Genomic DNA, 20468 nt, shown 5'->3' with positions numbered 1-20468 from the left:
GGAGACAGACACCCTCTCTACTTTTAAGATTAGGCTTAAAACTTTCCTTTTTGCTAAAGCTTATAGTTAGGGCTGGATCAGGTGACCCTGAACCATCCCTTAGTTATGCTGCTATAGACGTAGACTGCTGGGGGGTTCCCATGATGCACTGTTTCTTTCTCTTTTTGCTCTGTATGCACCACTCTGCATTTAATCATTAGTGATCGATCTCTGCTCCCCTCCACAGCATGTCTTTTTCCTGGTTCTCTCCCTCAGCCCCAACCAGTCCCAGCAGAAGACTGCCCCTCCCTGAGCCTGGTTCTGCTGGCGGTTTCTTCCTGTTAAAAGGGAGTTTTTCCTTCCCACTGTAGCCAAGTGCTTGCTCACAGGGGGTCGTTTTGACCGTTGGGGTTTTACATAATTATTGTATGGCCTTGCCTTACAATATAAAGCGCCTTGGGGCAACTGTTTGTTGTGATTTGGCGCTATATAAAAAAATTGATTGATTGATTGATTGATTGATTGTTTAAGTGTATGTCCGGAAAACATTGATCATATCCACATTTGTCGATGGGTGAAGTCACTCAGAGCAAATACAAAAACAGCACAGCAGTGAACAAACAGAGTGAAACAAATGTTGCAACATCACATCATGAAACTACTGACCATTCATTTGAAAGTGATGGCTCAGCATTCATTCAGATCAGTGGACCTACCGAGCAGATGTGTGGAAGAAGTCATAAATACAATACTCTGTATTGGAGCTATGGACTTTATACCAGCTCTCAGCTCTGCACGCACATCAAGTGTGCCACTCGGTTGTCTGCCTTGGACTTTCTGTTCTTTGTGTTGTCCATTAGGGGTCATGACATCATCTATTTCCATCTCACCCTGTCCTGTGCATCTGCTTTTGTCACACTAACCACCTGCATTTCCTCCCACATCACATCCATAAACCTCCTTTTGTTTTCCCTCTTCTCCTGCCTGGTGGCTGCATCTTCACCATCCTTCTCCCTATATACCCTGTGTCCTGAACTCTGCACATGCCCAGACAATCTCAATTTTGCCTCTCTGACTTTGTCTCCAAACTGTTCACCCTCTTCTCCAGGCCCTCTGGAATGAGGATCAGCACCTCTAAATCTGAGCCCATTGTTGTCATCAGGAAACCGATGGATTGCCTACTCCGGGTAGGAAAAGAGGTCTTGCCCCAAATGAAGGCATTCAAGTACCACAGGGTTTTGTTCACGAATGAGGGGACAGTGGGGCTGTTGTGACGAAAAGGGAGCTGAGCCAAAAAGCGAAGCTCTCGATCTACTGGTCAGTCTTCGTTGACCAGTTGTTCCTACTCTCACCTATGGTCATGAGGGTTGGGTCATGACCGAAAGAACTAGATTGTGGGTACAAGCGGCTGAAATATGTTTCTCAGGAGAACTGGTGTATCCCTTAGTTATAAGGTGAGAAGCTCAGTCATCTGTGAGGAGCTCGGAGTGGAGTCACTGCTCCGTTGCGTTGAGAGGAGCCAGCCTAGGTGGTTCGGGTATGTGGTAAGGATGCCCCTTAGGGAAGTGTTACAGGCATGTCTATCTGGGAGGAGACCCTGGGGAAGACCCTGGACTAGGTAGAAAGATTATATCTCCACACTGGCCTGGGAATGCCTCTGTATCCCCCAGACAGAGATGGTTAATGTGGCCTGGGAAAGGGAAGTTTTAGGTCCCCTGCTGTAGCTGTTGCCCCTGTGACCCAGACCGGATAAGTGGTTGAAGATGAGTGAGAGTGAGTGAAAGCGCTCAGAGCCGGTCCTTAATGTCATCCCACCTCCACTTTGAACCCACTGATCATTCCTACTGCACATCACACTGTTGTCACACTATCAACACCTTCACATACTTCTGTGCCATTCTCTATGTCCTCATACAGTACCACAACATCGCTTTTGGCACACTGTCGTGTAGGTGCACACTGGATTTGCACACACAGTGCAAATCCTTCTGGCCTTCCTTACACTGGCCCATAAGGATTTTCAAAGCAAACAATGCATCTGTTGTGCTCTTTGTTGACATGAAACCATATTGCTGCTCACAGATCTTCACCTCTTTTCTAAGCTTAGCTTCCACTACTCTTTCCCATAACGTCATGCCCTGGCTGATCAACTTAATGTGTCTGTACATAATGTAGCTCTGCACATATCAGTTATTCATAATAAATGGTACACTTCTTCTCCACCCCTCCGACATCCTCTTACTTTCTAAAATGTTAACAATGTGATTGAAAACCTGTTCCACTCTTCATCCTCTCCACTCTCTGCATATAATCCAGCCTTCTCTACCTCTCATTTTCTTTGTCATCAGCTCCTCAATATACTCCCTCCACGTTCTCAACACATTCTCCTTGCTTGACAGCACGTTTTCATCTGCATCCTTTATCATCTTAACCTGCGGCACGTCCTCTCCTGCTTGGTTCTTCTGTCTGGCCAGTTGATAGTAGTCAGTTTCACCTTCCTTAGTGTTCAACTTAATGTACATCTTACCATACAACTTTTCCTTAGCTCACCTTGATCCACATCTCCTTGTACCCCTGCCCTTACTTTCTTCATCTCCCAGTTCTAAAACCTCTTCCTGCTTATACTTTCCTGTCCTTACTCGTTTGGTCACCAAGTCTCCTTGTGTCTTTCTTCCTCTGTCCAGATGTCACACTCAGTACCTTCCCAACTGTCTCCCTTGCCACTTCTGCAATAGTTGTCCAGTTAAACAGTTTTATTGAACACAGGCAGGCCCCAATTGGACCGGGAGTGACATGTTTAGCCGCATGTTCTCCCTGAATTGCTGGCTGTCTGAGTGGTGTCCAAAAAATGAGGTGGGCTGACTCCGTGGTATAACTCACAAACTCGCAGCTTAAAGCAGATAACCCGTAAGTTGGAGAGGAAATGGCGTCTCACTAATTTAGAAGATCTTCACTTAGCCTGGAAAAAGAGTCTGTTGCTCTATAAAAAAAAGCCCTCCGTAAAGCTAGGACATCTTACTACTCATCACTAATTGAAGAAAATAAGAACAACCCCAGGTTTCTTGTCAGCACTGTAGCCAGGCTGACAAAGAGTCAGAGCTCTATTGAGCCGAGTATTCCTTTAACTTTAACTAGTAATGACTTCATGACTTTCTTTGCTAATAAAATTTTAACTATTAGAGAAAAAATTACTCATAACCATCCCAAAGACGTATTGTTATCTTTGGATGCTTTCAGTGATGCCGGTATTTGGTTAGACTCTTTCTCTCAGATTGTTCTGAGTTATTTTCATTAGTTACTTCATCCAAACCATCAACATGTCTATTAGACCCCATTCCTACCAGGCTGCTCAAGGAAGCCCTACCATTATTTAATGCTTCAATCTTAAATATGATCAATCTATCTTTATTAGTTGGCTATGTACCACAGGCTTTTAAGGTGGCAGTAATTAAACCATTACTTAAAAAGCCATCACTTGACCCAGCTATCTTAGCTAATTATAGGCCAATCTCCAACCTTCCTTTTCTCTCAAAAATTCTTGAAAGGGTAGTTGTAAAACATCTAACTGATCATCTACAGAGGAATGGTCTATTTGAAGAGTTTCAGTCAGGTTTTAGAATTCATCATAGTACAGAAACAGCATTAGTGAAGGTTACAAATGATCTTCTTATGGCCTCAGACAGTGGACTCATCTCTGTGCTTGTTCTGTTAGACCTCAGTGTTGCTTTTGATACTGTTGACCATAAAATTTTATTACAGAGATTAGAGCATACCATAGGTATTAAAGGCACTGCGCTGCAGTGGTTTGAATCATATTTATCTAATAGATTACAATTTGTTCATGTAAATGGGGAATCTTCTTTACAGACTAAGGTTAATTATGGAGTTCCACAAGGTTCTGTGCTAGGACCAATTTATTCACTTTATACATGCTTCCCTTAGGCAGTATTATTAGACAGCATTGCTTAAATTTTCATTGTTACGCAGATAAAGAGACAGAGAGATAAAGACATGGATGATTGTTATGTGTCGGATGCAGGCGGAGGACCGACCAGCGTTTGAAGTAAGACCCAGTATAAAATAAGCAGATCACGGTACAAAGGATAACAGAATTTAATAAACATAACAGTGATGTGCAGAATAACAACGAATGAGTGCGCGGTCTGCGAGGTGGAATAACAGTGCGCTCCCAGCAGCACAAACGGTCCGGAGCCAGAACAGTTCGGACCCAAGGACCCCGCCGACACCCCCAGGTGGCCGCGACCAACCGAGTCTGTGAAAGAAGAAACCATCATGTGAGTCCACCACTCCACACACAGAGAAACCACTCAAAGGTGTACATAAACAGCAAACACTTCCTGGCTTAATCACCAATCAGCTTCCCACCCTGCAAGCATGGAACACCCAGTTCAATTCTCCACTGCAGTGGAAGCTGATTAAACGACTAACATAACAGCTCAATATAATAAGGTGTGAGGGACACCACATTTACTGACTGTACTCATGTTAGTCACAAAACCTAAAGTACCTCAGGAAGTGTGCTGACGAGCGTGAGACCTCACCCCCTCCTCTTTCACAGACCATGGCATCAAACCTGGTACGGTCTCTGCATCCATGATGATGAGATGGCTCTCTAGACGACGATCTCACCCGTCTGGTCACAAGGTCGAGTCTCTGGCAAATACACACTGTGTACTCCAGACTTAAATGCAACCATGCCCCAATCCATAAAGATGCACCACAGCTGTGAGTCCTGATGAGCTGCACATGACAAGCTTCAGGTGATCAGGGTGAGGTCCTGATAACTCAGCCACACAGCCACTCAGTCCTGAATGCATGCCACCTGGAAGGAAAAACAAAAGACAGAGAACAGAAGACAAAAGGCAGCCAGGCACCCCAGCCATACAACAGCTGATCTCTAATTTCCTGCTTTTAAACTCAGATAAAACTGAAGTTATTGTACTTGGCCCCACAAATCTTAGAAACATGGTGTCTAACCAGATCCTTACTCTGGATGGCATTACCCTGACCTCTAGTAATACTGTGAGAAATCTTGGAGTCATTTTTGATCAGGATATGTCATTCAAAGTGCATATTAAACAAATATGTAGGACTGCTTTTTTGCATTTACGCAATATCTCTAAAATTGGAAAGGTCTTGTCTCAGAGTGATGCTGAAAAACTAATTCATGCATTTATTTCCTCTAGGCTGGACTATTGTAATTCATTATTATCAGGTTGTCCTAAAAGTTCCCTGAAAAGCCTTCAGTTAATTCAAAATGCTGCAGCTAGAGTACTGACAGGGACTAGAAGGAGAGAGCATATCTCACCCATATTGGCCTCTCTTCATTGGCGTCCTGTTAATTCTAGAATAGAATTTAAAATTCTTCTTCTTACTTATAAGGTTTTGAATAATCAGGTCCCATCTTATCTTAGGGACCTCATAGTACCATATCACCCCAATAGAGCGCTTCGCTTGTTATGTGTCGGACGCGGTCGGAGCACCGACCCAGCGTTTGACAGGACCCAGCATGAAATAAGCAGAGCACGGTTCAAAAGATAACAGAATTTAATAATCATAATGAGTGCAGTGATAAACAACCAAAAATGTCCGCGGTCTGGAGAGGTGAAAACACGGCGCGCTCTCAGCAGCGCAAATGGTCCGGAGCCACAGCAGTTCGGACCCAGGGACCCCGCCGACACCCCCCAGGTGGCCGCGACAAACCGAGTCTGTGAAGAAAGAAAACATGAGGTGAGTCCAACACTCTCCACCCAGAGAGACACAGCTCAAAGGTGCACACAATCAGCAAACACTTCCTGGCTTAAATATATATCAGCTTCTCACCCTGCAGGCACGGAACAACTCAGTTCAAATCTCCACTGCAGCAGAAGCTGATTAGACAGTTAGCATAACGTGACAGCTCAATACAACAAGGTGTGAGGGACACCAAATCCACTGTCATTACTTCATAAAAGTCACCAAAACCAAATTACCTCAGGAAGTGTGCTGAAGAGCGTGAGACCTCACCCAATCCTCCTTCACAGACTGTGGCCTCAAACCTGGAGCGGCCTCTGCGTCCGTAATGGTGAGATTGTTCTCCTGACGTCGATCTCACACGTCTGCTCACAAGGTCGAGTCTCTGGCAATCACACACTGTGCATTCAAGTTTTAAATGCAGCAATCTCTGATCAAGACAGAATACACCACAGCTGTGAGTCCTGATGACCTGCACGTGAAAACAAGCCTCAGGTGTTCAGGGTGAGGTCCTAATGCTCAGCCACTCAGTCCTGAATGCATACCACGTGGTGGGACAAACAGAAAACAAAAACAAAGCCAGCCAAACACCCCAGCCCACAACATTGTTCTTAGAATGCAGGCTTACTTGTAGTTCCTAGGGTTTGTAAGAGTAGAATGGGAGGCAGCGCCTTCAGCTTTCAGGCTCCTCTCCTCTGGAACCAGCTCCCAATTCGGATCAGGGAGACAGACACCCTCTCTACTTTTAAGATTAGGCTTAAAACTTTCCTTTTTGCTAAAGCTTATAGTTAGGGCTGGATCGGGTGACCCTGAACCATCCCTTAGTTATGCTGCTATAGACTTAGACTGCTGGGGGGTTCCCATGATGCACTGAGTGTTTCTTTCTCTTTTTGCTCTGTATGCACCACTCTGCATTTAATCATTAGTGATTGATCTCTGCTTCCCTCCACAGCATGTCTTTTTCCTGGTTCTCTGCCCCTCCCTGAGCCTGGTTCTGCTGGAGGTTTCTTCCTGTTAAAAGGGAGTTTTTCCTTCCCACTGTCACCAAGTGCTTGCTCACAGGGGGTTGTTTGACCATTGGGGTTTTTCTGTAATTATTGTATGGCTTTGCCTTACAATATAAAGCGCCTTGGGGCAACTGTTTGTTGTGATTTGGCGCTATATAAATAAAATTGATTTGAATTGATTTGATTTTACCCAACATCAAAAGTGCTACAGAGATGCTACGGCATTTCAAGAGCACTTTTTTCAATTTAAGATAGACAACTCTTTACAGTGACGCCTCACATTGTCATTTTCATTCCGATGTCACAAACTGTGCCACACACCTTGAGTAACTTGGGAATTAATGACCTTGCTCACAAACCCACTTATAGGCCACTATTTTAAATTACTTCTAATCAGAGGACTTGCTGCTAGAATGACGATAAAGACAGCATTTATTGAAATTAATTGAATTCTGATATTGCAGCTGGTTAGTGGAAAGGTTGTTTCAATGCGATAGAAGAGAACTTGGACTGGTGCAAACTCGGCCCCAGGTGTGAACTGGGCCCAGGGCCTACTCTGCCTCTATAGCCCAACCCTAACTTGGGCAGAGTTCTTAACCCAGGCCAACTTCTCCCAGGGGCCGAGTTCTTTTGTTACCTTTCAAAGGAAGCCTTTCAGTGTTAAAAAATAGACTGACTGAAAACTGTTTCATTTTATTTTCTGTTTTGCTGTTCTGGCTAATGTTTGTCCAACTAAATAAAATAGCTAGCTAGCATTGAAAATGTACCAAAAACTAAGAAAAAGCCTGCTGATCCTGGCCATTGAGCTCTCCTTTGTCTGTCCTCTTTTCTGCTATTACTTTTGTGCCTGTAGGGTTTTAATGTTTTCATTATTCATTACTCAGTTTGTGCTACACATCGTATAAATGAATTATGAACATAAATTCCCTCCACTTGTTCACCCCTGCAGGTGGTGACACTATAAATGGCTTTATAGAAAAAAAGTTCAAAAAGAAAAACATCCTACATTTTATTAATGAAGCAGTTACAAATCAGCTGCCTCAAACATTAGTGGGAGTTCAGTTTGATGATGCTCTCAAACAGAATGCTGTAGTTTTACTTCACAAGCAAAGTTGAACTTTAAATTTAATTTACGGTGGTCTAATTCAAGTAAGAATTTGAAATCTAGTTTAAGCTTTTTTCAGTCATCAATCTTGAATCCCAGTAAGACTTCCTTTCTCAAAATATTATATTGTTCCCACCAGCCTGCCCACAGTGGTTGGATTAACGTGGCATAAAACATTAATCTCGCCCCATGTTATTTCTTCTGTTCCTCCACAGAGCCGTGGTGATGCCCATTGCCCACGAGTTTTCCCCTGATGTGGTGCTGGTGTCTGCTGGATTTGATGCTGTGGAAGGACATTCCTCATTATTAGGAGGATACAAAGTCACAGCCAAGTGTAAGTCTCAGTGATGATAGTAATAATAACTTTATTTATAAAGTGTTTTACTATACGAGACAAACTAAAACACTAAACAACATACAAATTAAAAATAGGTCACAGGTAAGAACAAAGGTGAAATCCCATTCAGACATGATCACAGTTAGTTAAATGAACTGAGACCATTGTAAGGAGCTCAACTTTTGTATTCCATTGTTATGGAGCACAAAAATCAAAGTCATGCCACTGCCTGACGGTTTCTTTATCCTACATAGAATAGCTTACATGAAAAATATAATTTGTCTATCTGACATGACTTATTTTATCTCGATTAAAAAAATTCCTTGTTCAGCTCAATTAACTTAGAATTTTAAGACCGCCTTTCACTTGTATTTTTGAGTTAAACAACATGTTCTATTTTACAGTGAACAAGGTAAATGGATTGACATACACATCTGACATCTAATGGTGTCATGTATAACATATCTGTTTGTCCTAAGAATATTACTATTTGGTGTCATTAAAAGGTCACAGTGAATGTCAAAAAAATTACATGTAGGGTATTCTAGAAATTGATGAATGTACAGTGTACATGCAGTGGTTAATGCCTTGAAGTGGTAAGAAAAGAACAACTCTGGTCTTACATTGACTTTCTGAGATCGTTTAACCATCGTCCAGCTTCATTCCTGTAGGTGGCCCTTCGTCAGAATTTTCAAACTGTTGAAAAATGTGAGCAAATCCTGACAACAACCTCAATTCGTCCGTATTCCATTTTGCTTTCTGTCTTGATGGTTCCTCATCTTTTGCGTAGTTCCTGTACGTTCCGTTTGATTGTCGACCAACTCTGTCCAACCTCCCAAGTCTGATGTCTTGCACGAACATTGGCGGCATCTGAACAGATCAATAACTACAGATCCGATGAGTTGAACGTGACTCGTCCATGTGTGGGAGAAAAGTTTTCATACAGAAACAATAGCAGCAAGAACGTTTGATCAACTACTTTAACTATTTACACACGCAGCCGTCTCTGGCTGCAACATGCATGTGTGTGTACATGTTGTTGTAGTGAAGACAGACCTGTTTGTCAAGACAATGAGCTCCCACAGTTTCAAGCGTCAAGGTCGCCGTTCGCTTTGTTTTCTTTTGCTAGTTTCGGTTTTGTTTCGTCTTTATGTGCTCTGCACCCACAGGCTTTACAGTGATGGGAGACGTGTCGGCTCATTCGTCCACTTTTTCTTGATGATTTGTGCCTTTGTGACTTTTTTCCTTCGTTCAGCTAATGCCGTGTGCTGTGTGACCGGGCCTTTAGGTAAGGTAATGTTATAATATGTAAAGGCCCTTTCTTCTTAACATTAGAATCTTAACATTATTGTAATTTATGAGATGAATCAATTCCGATAAATTGTAGATTAGATTGAAACCCAAATTCCAATGACGTTGGGGCAGTGGTATGTTTACCACTGTGTTACATCACCTTTCCTTCTAACAACACTCAATAAGTGTTTGGGAACTGAGGACACTCATGATTGGGTATAAAAGGAGCATCCCCAACAGTCTCAGCCATTCACAAGCAAAATGGGGCGAGGATCACCACTTTTGTGAACAGTTGCATGAAAAAATAGTCCAACAGCTTAAGAACAATGTTTCTCAATGTTCAATTGCAAGGAATTTGGGGATTCTAATCATCTACAGTCCATAATATAATCAGAAAATTCAGAGAATCTGGAGAACTTTCTACAACATTAGGGGCAAGGCCGAAAACCACATTGAATGCCCGTGACCTTCGATCCCTCAGGCGGCACTAGCATTAAAAACCAACATCATTGTGTAAAGAATCTTAGCTACCCGCATGGGCTCAAGAACACTTCAGAAAACCATGTGTCAGTTAACACAGTTCATCGCTAAGTGCAAGTTAAACTCTACCATTGCAGTGAAAGTCAGACATCAACAACAGGCCAGAAATGCCGCTGCCTTCTCTGGGGCCCGAGCTACATTGTGAAATGTACAGACGCAAAGTGGAAAAGTGTGCTGTGGTCTGGATGAGTCCACATTTCAAATTGTTTTTGGAAATCATGGACGTTGTGTCCTCAGGACAAAAGAGGAAAAAGACCATCCAGATTGTTACCAGCGCAAAGTTCAAAAGCTAGCATCTGTGATGGGTATGGGGTGTGTTAGTGCCCATGGCATGGGCAACTTACACACTGTGATGGCACCGATCAATGCTAAAAGCTACTCCAGGTTTTGGAGCAACACATGCTAGCCATCCGAGCAACTCTTTTCAGAGACGTCCCTGCTTATTTCAGCAAGACAATGCCAAGCCACATTTCTGCACGTTTTTAACACAGCGTGGCTTCATAATAAGAAGAGTGCGGGTGCTAGACTGGTCTGCCTGCAGTCCAGACCTGTTGCCCATTGAAAATGTATGGCACATTATGAAGCGCAAAATACGACAACGGAGACCCTGGACTGTTGAACACTGTTCAACAGTCAATATTAATATAAAATAGGTACAACAAAAAAACTGTTATAAACTTTAAAAGAGATAAGTCAGTAAAAGCCTTAGAGGCATTAAAATATGACCTTAAAATCAAATTGGGAAGAATTTTATGTCAGTGATGTTAATGTAGCATATAAACTCATTTATGAAAATATTGATGAAATCATATGATAAAGATTGTAAATTAATAGAAATTAGTACGAAAAGAGTAAATAAACCATGGCTGACAAAGGGAATAAAAAAATGCTTGTGCAAAGAAAAACTATTTATATAGGTGCTTTTTAAAATTGCAAACAAAGGAATCTTAACATAAATACAAAAAATATAAAAATAAATTATTAACAATAATTAGGAAACAAAAAAAAGATTATTACAGTGAACAATTAAATATGAGTAAAGATAATATGAGGGCAACATGGGGAATTATAAAAAGTGTGATTGATAGTGATGGAGCGAAAGCAACTATTCCAAATTACTTTGTTAAGGAAAATAAAGAGATATATGACATAAAAGAAGTTGCAAATGGGTTTAATGATTATTTTTCAAATGTAGGATCAAGTCTGGTGGGAAATAAACCAATAATAGAAGATCAATCAATCAATCAATTTTTTTTTTATATAGCACCAAATCACAACAAACAGCTGCCCCAAGGCGCTCCACACTGCAAGGCAAGGCCATACAATAATGATGTAAAACCCCAACGGTCAAAACGACCCCCTGTGAGCAAGCACTTGGCTACAGTGGGAAGGAAAAACTCCCTTTTAACAGGAAGAAACCTCCAGCAGAACCAGGCTCAGGGAGGGGCAGTCTTCTGCTGGGACTGGTTGGGGCTGAGGGAGAGAACCAGGAAAAAGATATGCTGTGGAGGGGAGCAGAGATCGATCACTAATGATTAAATGCAGAGTGGTGCATACAGAGCAAAAAGAGAAAGAAACAGTGCATCATGGGAACCCCCCAGCAGTCTACGTCTATAGCAGCATAACTAAGGGATGGTTCAGGGTCACCTGATCCAGCCCTAACTATAAGCTTTAGCAAAAAGGAAAGTTTTAAGCCTAATCTTAAAAGTAGAGAAAAATTACATACACTTGTAAATACGGTCAATAGTATTTTCCTGGATAATGTGGAAGAAGATGAAATAAGAAATATTGTAAAAAACTGTGTAAGCAAAAGATCAACTGACCATAAAGATTTAGACATGATGACTGTAAAAAGTATAATAGAAACTGTTATTGAACCATTTACTTATATTTGTAATCTGTCTCTGTCAACTGGGATTTTTCCAGATGAAATGAAAATTGCTAAGGTAGTCCCATTATATAAAAATGGAGACAAACATAATTTTTCTAATTATAGGCCAGTATCACTGCTTTCACAGTTTTCTAAAATCATGGAAAAGGTTTTTGTGACAAGATTGGATAAATTTATTGAGAAACATCATATTTTAAATAATGCTCAGTATGGATTTAGAACAAAACATTCGACAGTTATGGCAATTATGGAACTAATAGAGAAAATATCAACAATAGATAATAAGGATCATTTTGTAAGTATTTTTATCGACCTGAAAAAGTCTTTTGATGTTATAGACCACTCAAGATTGCTTCACAAGTTACAACAATATGGAATAAGAGCTATTGCACATCAGTGGGTAAAAAGCTACTTAGAAAATAGAAAACCGTTTGTACAGATAAATAATACCAAATCAGAATTGTGTAACATTAATTATGGAGTACCACAAGGATCGGTACTTGGACCCAAACTGTTTATTTTGTATATCAATGATTTTGTGAATGTATCAAATGTGCTTGGCAGTATTTTATTTGCTGATGATACAACGCTGTTTTACTCTGGATCAGATATACAGGAAATAGCACAAGTGATAAATACAGAATTGGAAAAAGTTAAACACTTGGTTTGATATAAACAGATTGTCACTAATATTAATAAGACAAATTTTATATTGTTTAATGATAGAGTGAAAAAAAATAATATGTCATTACAAATAGATGGAATGGATATACAAAGGGTAAAAGAAACAAAATTTTTAGGAGTCATGATTGATGAAGATCTTACATGGAAGTCACACATAAATTACATAAAAGGAAAAATAGCGAAAGCCATTGCTGTTTTGCATAAAGTAAAATATTCATTAAATAGTTCTGGTTTATTAACATTGTACAATTCATTGATTGTCCCATATTTAACATATTGTGTAGAAATCTGGGGATCAACATATACAACCTATATACAACCTTTATTTATTTTGCAGAAAAGAGCTTTAAAAGTGATTAGTAACAGTGGTTTTAGAGATCCATCTAATCCATTGTTTATTAAGTATAGGGTACTTAAATTTTATGATTTAGTTGATTTGAAAATATTACAAACAATGTACCAAGTTAATAAAAATACTTTACCTACAAACATTCAAAATACGAGGGCTGTCCGTAAAGTATAGGTCCTTTTTATTTTTTTCTAAAACTATATGGATTTCATTCATATGTTTTTACGTCAGACATGCTTGAACCCTCGTGCGCATGCGTGAGTTTTTCCACGCCTGTCGGTGACGTCATTCGCCTGTGAGCACTCCTTGTGGGAGGAGTCGTCCAGCCCCTCGTCGGAATTCCTTTGTCTGAGAAGTTGCTGAGAGACTGGCGCTTTGTTTGATCAAAATTTTTTCTAAACCTGTGAGACACATCGAAGTGGACATGGTTCGAAAAATTAAGCTGGTCTTCACTGAAAATTTTAACAGCTGATGAGAGATTTTGAGGTGATTCTGTCGCTTTAAGGACTTTTCACGGTGCGAGACGTCGCGCAGCGCTCTCAGGTGGCGTCATCAGCCTGTTTCAAGCTTAAAACCTCCACATTTCAGGCTTTATTGATCCAGGACGTCGTGAGAGAACAGAGAAGTTTCAGAAGAAGTCGGTTTCAGCATTTTATCCGGATATTCCACTGTTAAGGAGATTTTTTTAATGAAAGACGTGCAGGGCGGATTGCAGCGTCGGCTCGCAGCCGCCGCGACGCTCCGCCACAGGAAAAACACCTCTGTTGGAAGCCTTGAGGACAAGTTGGAACATCTCCAGCTGATAAACAATTTCTCATATACTCACTCCACTGAAAGCCATCAAAAGCCGCCTGGATTTTACAAATGGTTATCAACACGGAGGTGTTTTTCCTGTGCCGCCGCGTCGGCTGCGTCCCGACGCGCGGACCCGTCCGCACGTCTTTCATTAAAAAAATCTCCTTTAACAGTGGAATATCCGGATAAAATGCTGAAACCGACTTCTTCTGAAACTTCTCTGTTCTCTCACGACGTCCTGGATCAATAGAGCCTGAAATGTGGAGGTTTTAAGCTTGAAACAGGCTGATGACGCTGCCTGAGAGCGCAGCGCGACGTCTCGCACCGTGAAAAGTCCTTAAAGCGACAGAATCACCTCAAAATCTCTCATCAGCTGTTAAAATTTTCACTGAAAACCAGCTTAATTTTTCGAACCATGTCCACTTCGATGTGTCTCACAGGTTTAGAAAAAATTTTGATCAAACAAAGCGCCGTCTCTCAGCAACTTCTCAGACAAAGGAATTCCGACGAGGGGCTGGATGACTCCTCCCACAAGGAGTGCTCACAGGCGAATGACGTCACCGACAGGCATGGGAAAAACTCACGCATGCGCACGAGGGTGCAAGCATGTCTGACGTAAAAACATATGAATGAAATCCATATAGTTTTTGAAAAAAATAAAAAGGACCTATACTTTACGGACAGCCCTCGTATGTTTGAAAAAAGAGTAAGTAGTTATAAATTGAAAGGAATAGAAGTCTTTAAAAAAAAACAAGATTTAGAACTAAAGTAAAAGAAAGGAGTATTGCAGTAAATGGTGTAAAATTATGGAACAATCTTAATAAAGAAATTAAAGAATTAAGGTTGCTGAAATTATTTAAAAAACTTATTAAATTAGATGTATTAAGTAAGTATGAAACTGTGAAATAAGTCAGTGGGCTGCAAGGAAGTAAAAAAAAAAAGGTGATTTGTTAATAATGTTTGGAGTGTTTTGAGTTTGGAATGTAACCTGTCAGAGATGTAATTTATTAATTAATGGTCATAATTATGAAATGGGTCAGTGGTATGTGACGAGTTAAAGAAATGTAGTCTGTTGAATGGTGTTGATTATGGTGCTGGGTATTGGGTGATTGTGTTGTTGGACGGGGCAGAAATCATAAGACTTGTTCTTCTTTCTGCTCCTTTTCATTCTATTGTTGTGGTGCTTTGTTTCTGTTTTTCTGTTTTTTTTTTTTCTTTTAAATGAATGAAATAAATATTAAAGAAAGAAAGAAAGAAAGAAGTCATACATCAGGCAAGAATGGTAAAGAATTCCACCTACAAAGCTTCAACAATTAGTGTCCTCAGTTCCCAAACACGTATTGAGTGTTGTTAGAAGGAAAGGTGATGTAACACAGTGGTAAACATACCACTGTCCCAGCTTTTTTGAAACATGCTGCAGTCATCCATTTCAAAATGAGCAAATATTTGCACAAAAACAATAAAGTTTATCAGTTTGAACATTAAATATCTTGTCTTTGTGTATTCAGTTTTATATAGTTTGAAGAGGATTTGCAAATCATTGTATTCTGTTTTTATTTACGTTTTGCACAATGTCCCAACTTCATTGGAATTGGGGTTGTAGATTGAATTTCTTTATTGCCTTGTCAGCATAATTTATAAGTATTTACCATTATAGTACAGTCATGAGGTCACTGGACAGAGGTTTTATTTGGGCTTATCTTTGTCTTACTGTATGCTGGATTGACTTTTCCTTCTAAAAAAAAAAAAAAAAATCAATGTTCCAACATTTCCTTCCAAATCTATTTTGTGGTTTGCACTGTATCATGAATGATGAGTTGTGTTTTGTAGTGTCAGAGGTTGTGGTCAAGCCATATAGTTATTATCAGCATCTCTCTCTCTCTCTCTCTCTCTGTGTTGGTTTCTGTGGGCTCTTCCAGGTTTTGGCTTCCTGACTCGTCAGCTGATGTCCCTCGCTGGGGGTCGAGTTGTTCTGGCTCTGGAGGGGGGACACGACCTGACAGCCATCTGTGACGCATCTGAAGCCTGTGTCAGCGCCTTGCTGGGCATGGAGGTGAGTACATTGTGTTTGTTTTTGTGTGTTTCTACAGTGATACATTCCAGCCTCTCACCACCGGCTCTGGGTTATGTCTCAGGTGGAGCCTTTGTCTCAGGCCGTGTTGGACCAGAGGCCTTGTGACAATGCTGTGAGGTCACTGCAGAAGGTCATCCAGGTTCAGGGTAAGAGCTAATTTTCGAATATGACAACACAACACAACACAGTCTGTAGCATACAGAGCCCCTTTGCAATACATCGATTTGAGGATTTCCAGCTGTCCAAGAAGCCCAGAGTGCATATTTCAGAATGATCTCAAATGTGCCTGCGTGACTCCAAAGCTATTGTTCACACTGACTTGAATGCTGTAATGCAGTGTATAATGTCATCATGGCTTCTTCCTCATCTCACGTCACCTAGTCTAGATCTCGGGGGGGGGCTATAAATCATTGTTTAAGACAGAATTAGTTGTTAGTTTTGACATTTTGGCCTTTGGCTCCATGTATGTGCCTCCAGTGTTTGATTCAATTGATTGGGCGGCTTCCTGGAACATCCTGAAAATTGGTGGAATCCCAAGAAGTTGCTGGACATTATGGCCAGCCTATACACAGATACTGTGAGTGATGATGACTGTTCAATCGTTACATGGACTGGGTTTTGGGTAGGGTTGTGGAAACCAGCTGCTTAGGTGCATTTGTTTCAAGGAAAGGTTTGCTGACCTTGACTACATGGACAATGAAGTGATGTTGTCAGAATCAATGGATACCCTCATTGCAGCACTTGAGAAGCAGAGTGAGAATTCTGAGTGTCTGGGTTTATGTTTGTTCTGATTAAGAACAAAGATTAAGATCCAGGGTTTCAGTGACGTCTTGGTCTTTGTCATCAGAAGCGTATCTGTATGCGCCAAAATTGCTGAACTTGTGGAGACATTCACTTATCTCAGTAGTAACATTCATGTCTCTGGGTCGATTGGGAGACGACTGAAAAGAACTTACAGAGTCATGAGGTCACTGGACAGAGGTTTTTGGTGATGCCGATATCTTTACAGGAGAATGAAGGTCCAAATCTTTTGGGTTCTGATGTTTTCAGTCTTGATGTATGGCTGTGAGATGTGGTCACTAACCAGTGAACTAAGGCGATGACTGATGTCTTTGGTACTCGGTCTCTTCGGAGGATCCTTGGGTTCTGCTGGAATTACGTTGTGTCAAATGAGAGGTTAGTTCGAGAGATGAGAATATCACTTGTACTGTGAGGAAACTTCAGCTATGACATTTTGGCCATGTGGCACATTTCTCTGTGCATCATCCAGCGTATACAGTTCATCTGGAAAATATTCACAGCGCTTCACTTTTTACACATTTTGGTATGTTACAGCCTTATTCCAGAATTGATGAAATTCATTTTTTTCCTCAAAATTGTACACACAATATCCCATAATGACAATGTGAAAAAAGTTTTTTTTTTTAGATTTGTGCAAATTTATTAAAAATAAACAAAACTAAGAAATCACGTGTACGTAAGTATTCACAGCCTTTCCCATGAACATCTTTAGATATGAAAATGGCTGTGCACCGGCGCTCTCCATCCAATCTGATGGAGCTTGAGGGGTGTTGCAAAGAGGAACGGGCAAAACTGCCCAAAGATAGGAGCACCAAGCTTGTGGCATCATATTCAAGAAGACTTGAGGCTGTAATTGCTGCCAAAGGTACACAAAGTCTCGAGCAAAAGGTGTGAATAGAGGGGCAAAATGAATTTACTCCATTCTGGAATAAGGATGTAACACAACAAAATGTGGAAAAAGTGAATTCCTGTGAATACTTTCCAGATGCACTGTGGGTGCCTCAATGTTGAGGACCCCGGCAGCTGGAGAAAGCCAAGGGGACTCCCACGCTTCACCAGGCTGCAGCAGATAGATGTTCCTTTCGACAGTTGGGGATGGATCGGTTATCTGCTTGGATGGTTGCCACCCAAAACCTGAGGGTTTACGTGGTTTGGTTGATGCATGACGCAAGGCACATGTGCATACTTGACTTGAGTTTGCTAACATATCATATGGCATCACTGTATTCCAGTTCTTCTTTAAGGTGGACCAGGTCTGCATATGGAAATAGATTTAAGACTAATACACCTGTGTACAGCGGCCATCCATTAAGGGGTATTGTTTTTGGTCCCGTGTGTCCTTGTATCTGTATGCATATGAACAAAGTAACTCAAAATGTTTTGATCTGATTTTGGCCAAACTTGGTAGAATCATCAGATCACTTTGTCCTTCAACGGTGATCAGAAATTAGTTTTCATATAAACATTGGGCCAAATTTGACTTTGGCATGTAATCTTGGCTTCTAGTAGAATCATTGATTCTACCAAGGACAAAGTGATATGAATTTGAGAAAATTCACTTAGAAGTCAAGATCACATGCCAAGGTCAAATTTGGCCCAATGTTTATATGAAAACTAATTTCTGAATGTCGTGTTGATTTGTCATAAGTTTTATTCCTCATGCAACTCCAGATGTACTTGTATGGTTGTATGAAAATGCAACCAGCTGTTTTGGAGATATGTGTACTGTGAGCTTGTCCCACTGTGCTGCCCTGTTGGGCCAGTGCTGCATAGGGAATAATTAGGGTGGCTATTTTGAGGAATTTTTTCAAGAAACACGAATATGAATTCATATTTCACCTTTCTATTGATCACATGACCTTAGACCTTAGGTGACCATGAAAGGTTAAACTCTAGGCTACATATGTTTTACTCAAACAGTTTGGAGTCAATATGGATTAAACATGGTGAAATGATTGTGTGTGAGTCACAGATATAGGGATTCAGTTTTGGACAGAATTGATCAAATGTCAAGGCTACACAGAACCATATACCGTGGAACCACTGATTCACCGATTCCCAGATCAAAGCCATCCGTGCCAATTGTCCATGTGCATCTGGAATTGTGTCGGTAAGGGAATCCGGCATAAAACCCATGCCAAATCACCATGCAGATTCTTATCAAATCCACTGTGGTGACCCTGTGCAAAGGGGGGACTTCAACAGAATTACATGACTGGATCATAGGGAGTTAATTTGCACAGCTTGGTGTCAAACATATAACCGAGCGGCCCTTCTAGTCCCAAAAAGATTCTTTACCACTGCAGAGTTGGAGCCAAAACATCTAACGTGGCCCTACCTATTGTGATTAAAGAAAGATGTGTACCAAACTGCATGAAATGATCCAGATCGAATGATTCATCTGGATCTGGTGAGCAGAAATGTGTTTCCACGGGAGGGATACAAATCAACCTCAGCCTGGAGTGCAGACAGTCACAAGAAGGATATTCAGTGATGGACATGGTAGTGTTCATGATGGAGCATATGATCGGTGACTTTAAATTTTGGAGAGCATCATGACATGTTTGTTTTTAAAAAATAAATCATTCTTTCAGTGTGACAGTAAATAAGATCATCCAAACACCAAACCATCAATAATGTGGCAGTAAACAGCACAACACTTTGGATGAAAGAACAGGAGAACTGGTGATGAAGACACATTTCACTTGTTTGTAGCATTGATATTACAAATTAGTGACTTGCTTTGCTCACACATTCAACAGTTTAATTGAAAACTGACTTTCTGATTGGTATAAATCTTAAAACATGCACAATTTAATTTTACAGCTGGGTTTTTGTGTAGAAGCTGCAGTTTTGATTTAACAATTCCACATCCACCTGTTCATCTGCACCTCTATCTTCTCTGGCATTCGTTTCTACATTTCCCTCTTACCGATGTCCTCCACGTCCCCATCACTCCTCCTCTGTAACCACCTCTCCTCATCATCATTCCTGCCTCCAGCCGTCCCACACACAGACAAATGCACACACGGCCGCCCTGGCTCCAATTATCTTCAAACACTTCTCTGGCACACGACCTTCGCAACATCCCCTTCTGATTGCACACAAATGTTATCCCAGCCAAATTAGATTAATTAGAAATATTTGTAAAGCCACAAGAATGCTAAGCTCATAATTTAGGCCTGGGGTGAAATATATGGGAGCTTTACACAGACGCAGTTATTCATTTTTCCTTCCACTAGGTGTCACGTGATGCTACCGTGTTGCAAACCTGAAGACAACAGGTTTGAGTATGCTGAAGTGGATGTTCAGACTACAGGCTGTTTAGATCAGAAGCAAAGCTTTTGTTCACTTCAAACACGAAGTTGTTTTTTTAATAATGCAGTACAGGCACCTTTCCTCCAGGATGCATTCCCGATGAAAACAGCATTGAAACACCAACGATTGAAGTTATTAATCTTCCTTTCATTTCTCTTCCTTCTTTCCTTGCTCATCTTCCTCATTTCCTTTCCTTTCCCTGCTGTAGGTGAGTACTGGCAGAGTGTGAAGGATTCCGCCGGCACACTGGATCTGTCCTACCTGCAGGCCCAGCGCCGACGGCTGAGACGAGATTCAGACAGCGAGGCCGTCACGGCTCTGGCTTCACTCTCAGTGGGCGCTCTAACCTCCGACAGGTGAGGAAGGGGCGGGATCTCATTACCCATGAATATTTCATGCTTGGCCAACAAGACAAGTGCACATTGTGTTCCCCACTGATGAGGCATGCTTTTATCTGCATCTGTGGCCTTGTTAGGGTTTTTTTTTATTATTTTTTTTTTTAGCACGGTCAAAGAACGCTTTCAACACACCTGGTGAGAGG

At 41.1% G+C, this 20468-nt stretch overlaps 1 protein-coding gene across 1 annotated transcript in view; it reads left to right on the top strand.

Annotated features, from left to right (window-relative positions):
* LOC117507191 (histone deacetylase 7-like) overlaps positions 1 to 20468 on the top strand; it is a 230076-nt gene that overhangs the window by 206863 nt on the left and 2745 nt on the right. The window contains 4 exon segments of the mRNA XM_034167004.1: positions 8061 to 8179; positions 15654 to 15787; positions 15870 to 15954; positions 20136 to 20283. Of these exon segments, the coding sequence (XP_034022895.1) occupies positions 8061 to 8179; positions 15654 to 15787; positions 15870 to 15954; positions 20136 to 20283 (486 nt within the window).

Source organism: Thalassophryne amazonica, chromosome 3 (genome assembly GCF_902500255.1).
Source record: "Thalassophryne amazonica chromosome 3, fThaAma1.1, whole genome shotgun sequence".
Classification (NCBI taxonomy): domain Eukaryota; kingdom Metazoa; phylum Chordata; class Actinopteri; order Batrachoidiformes; family Batrachoididae; genus Thalassophryne; species Thalassophryne amazonica.
This window is presented reverse-complemented; position numbering and strand designations above follow the sequence as displayed.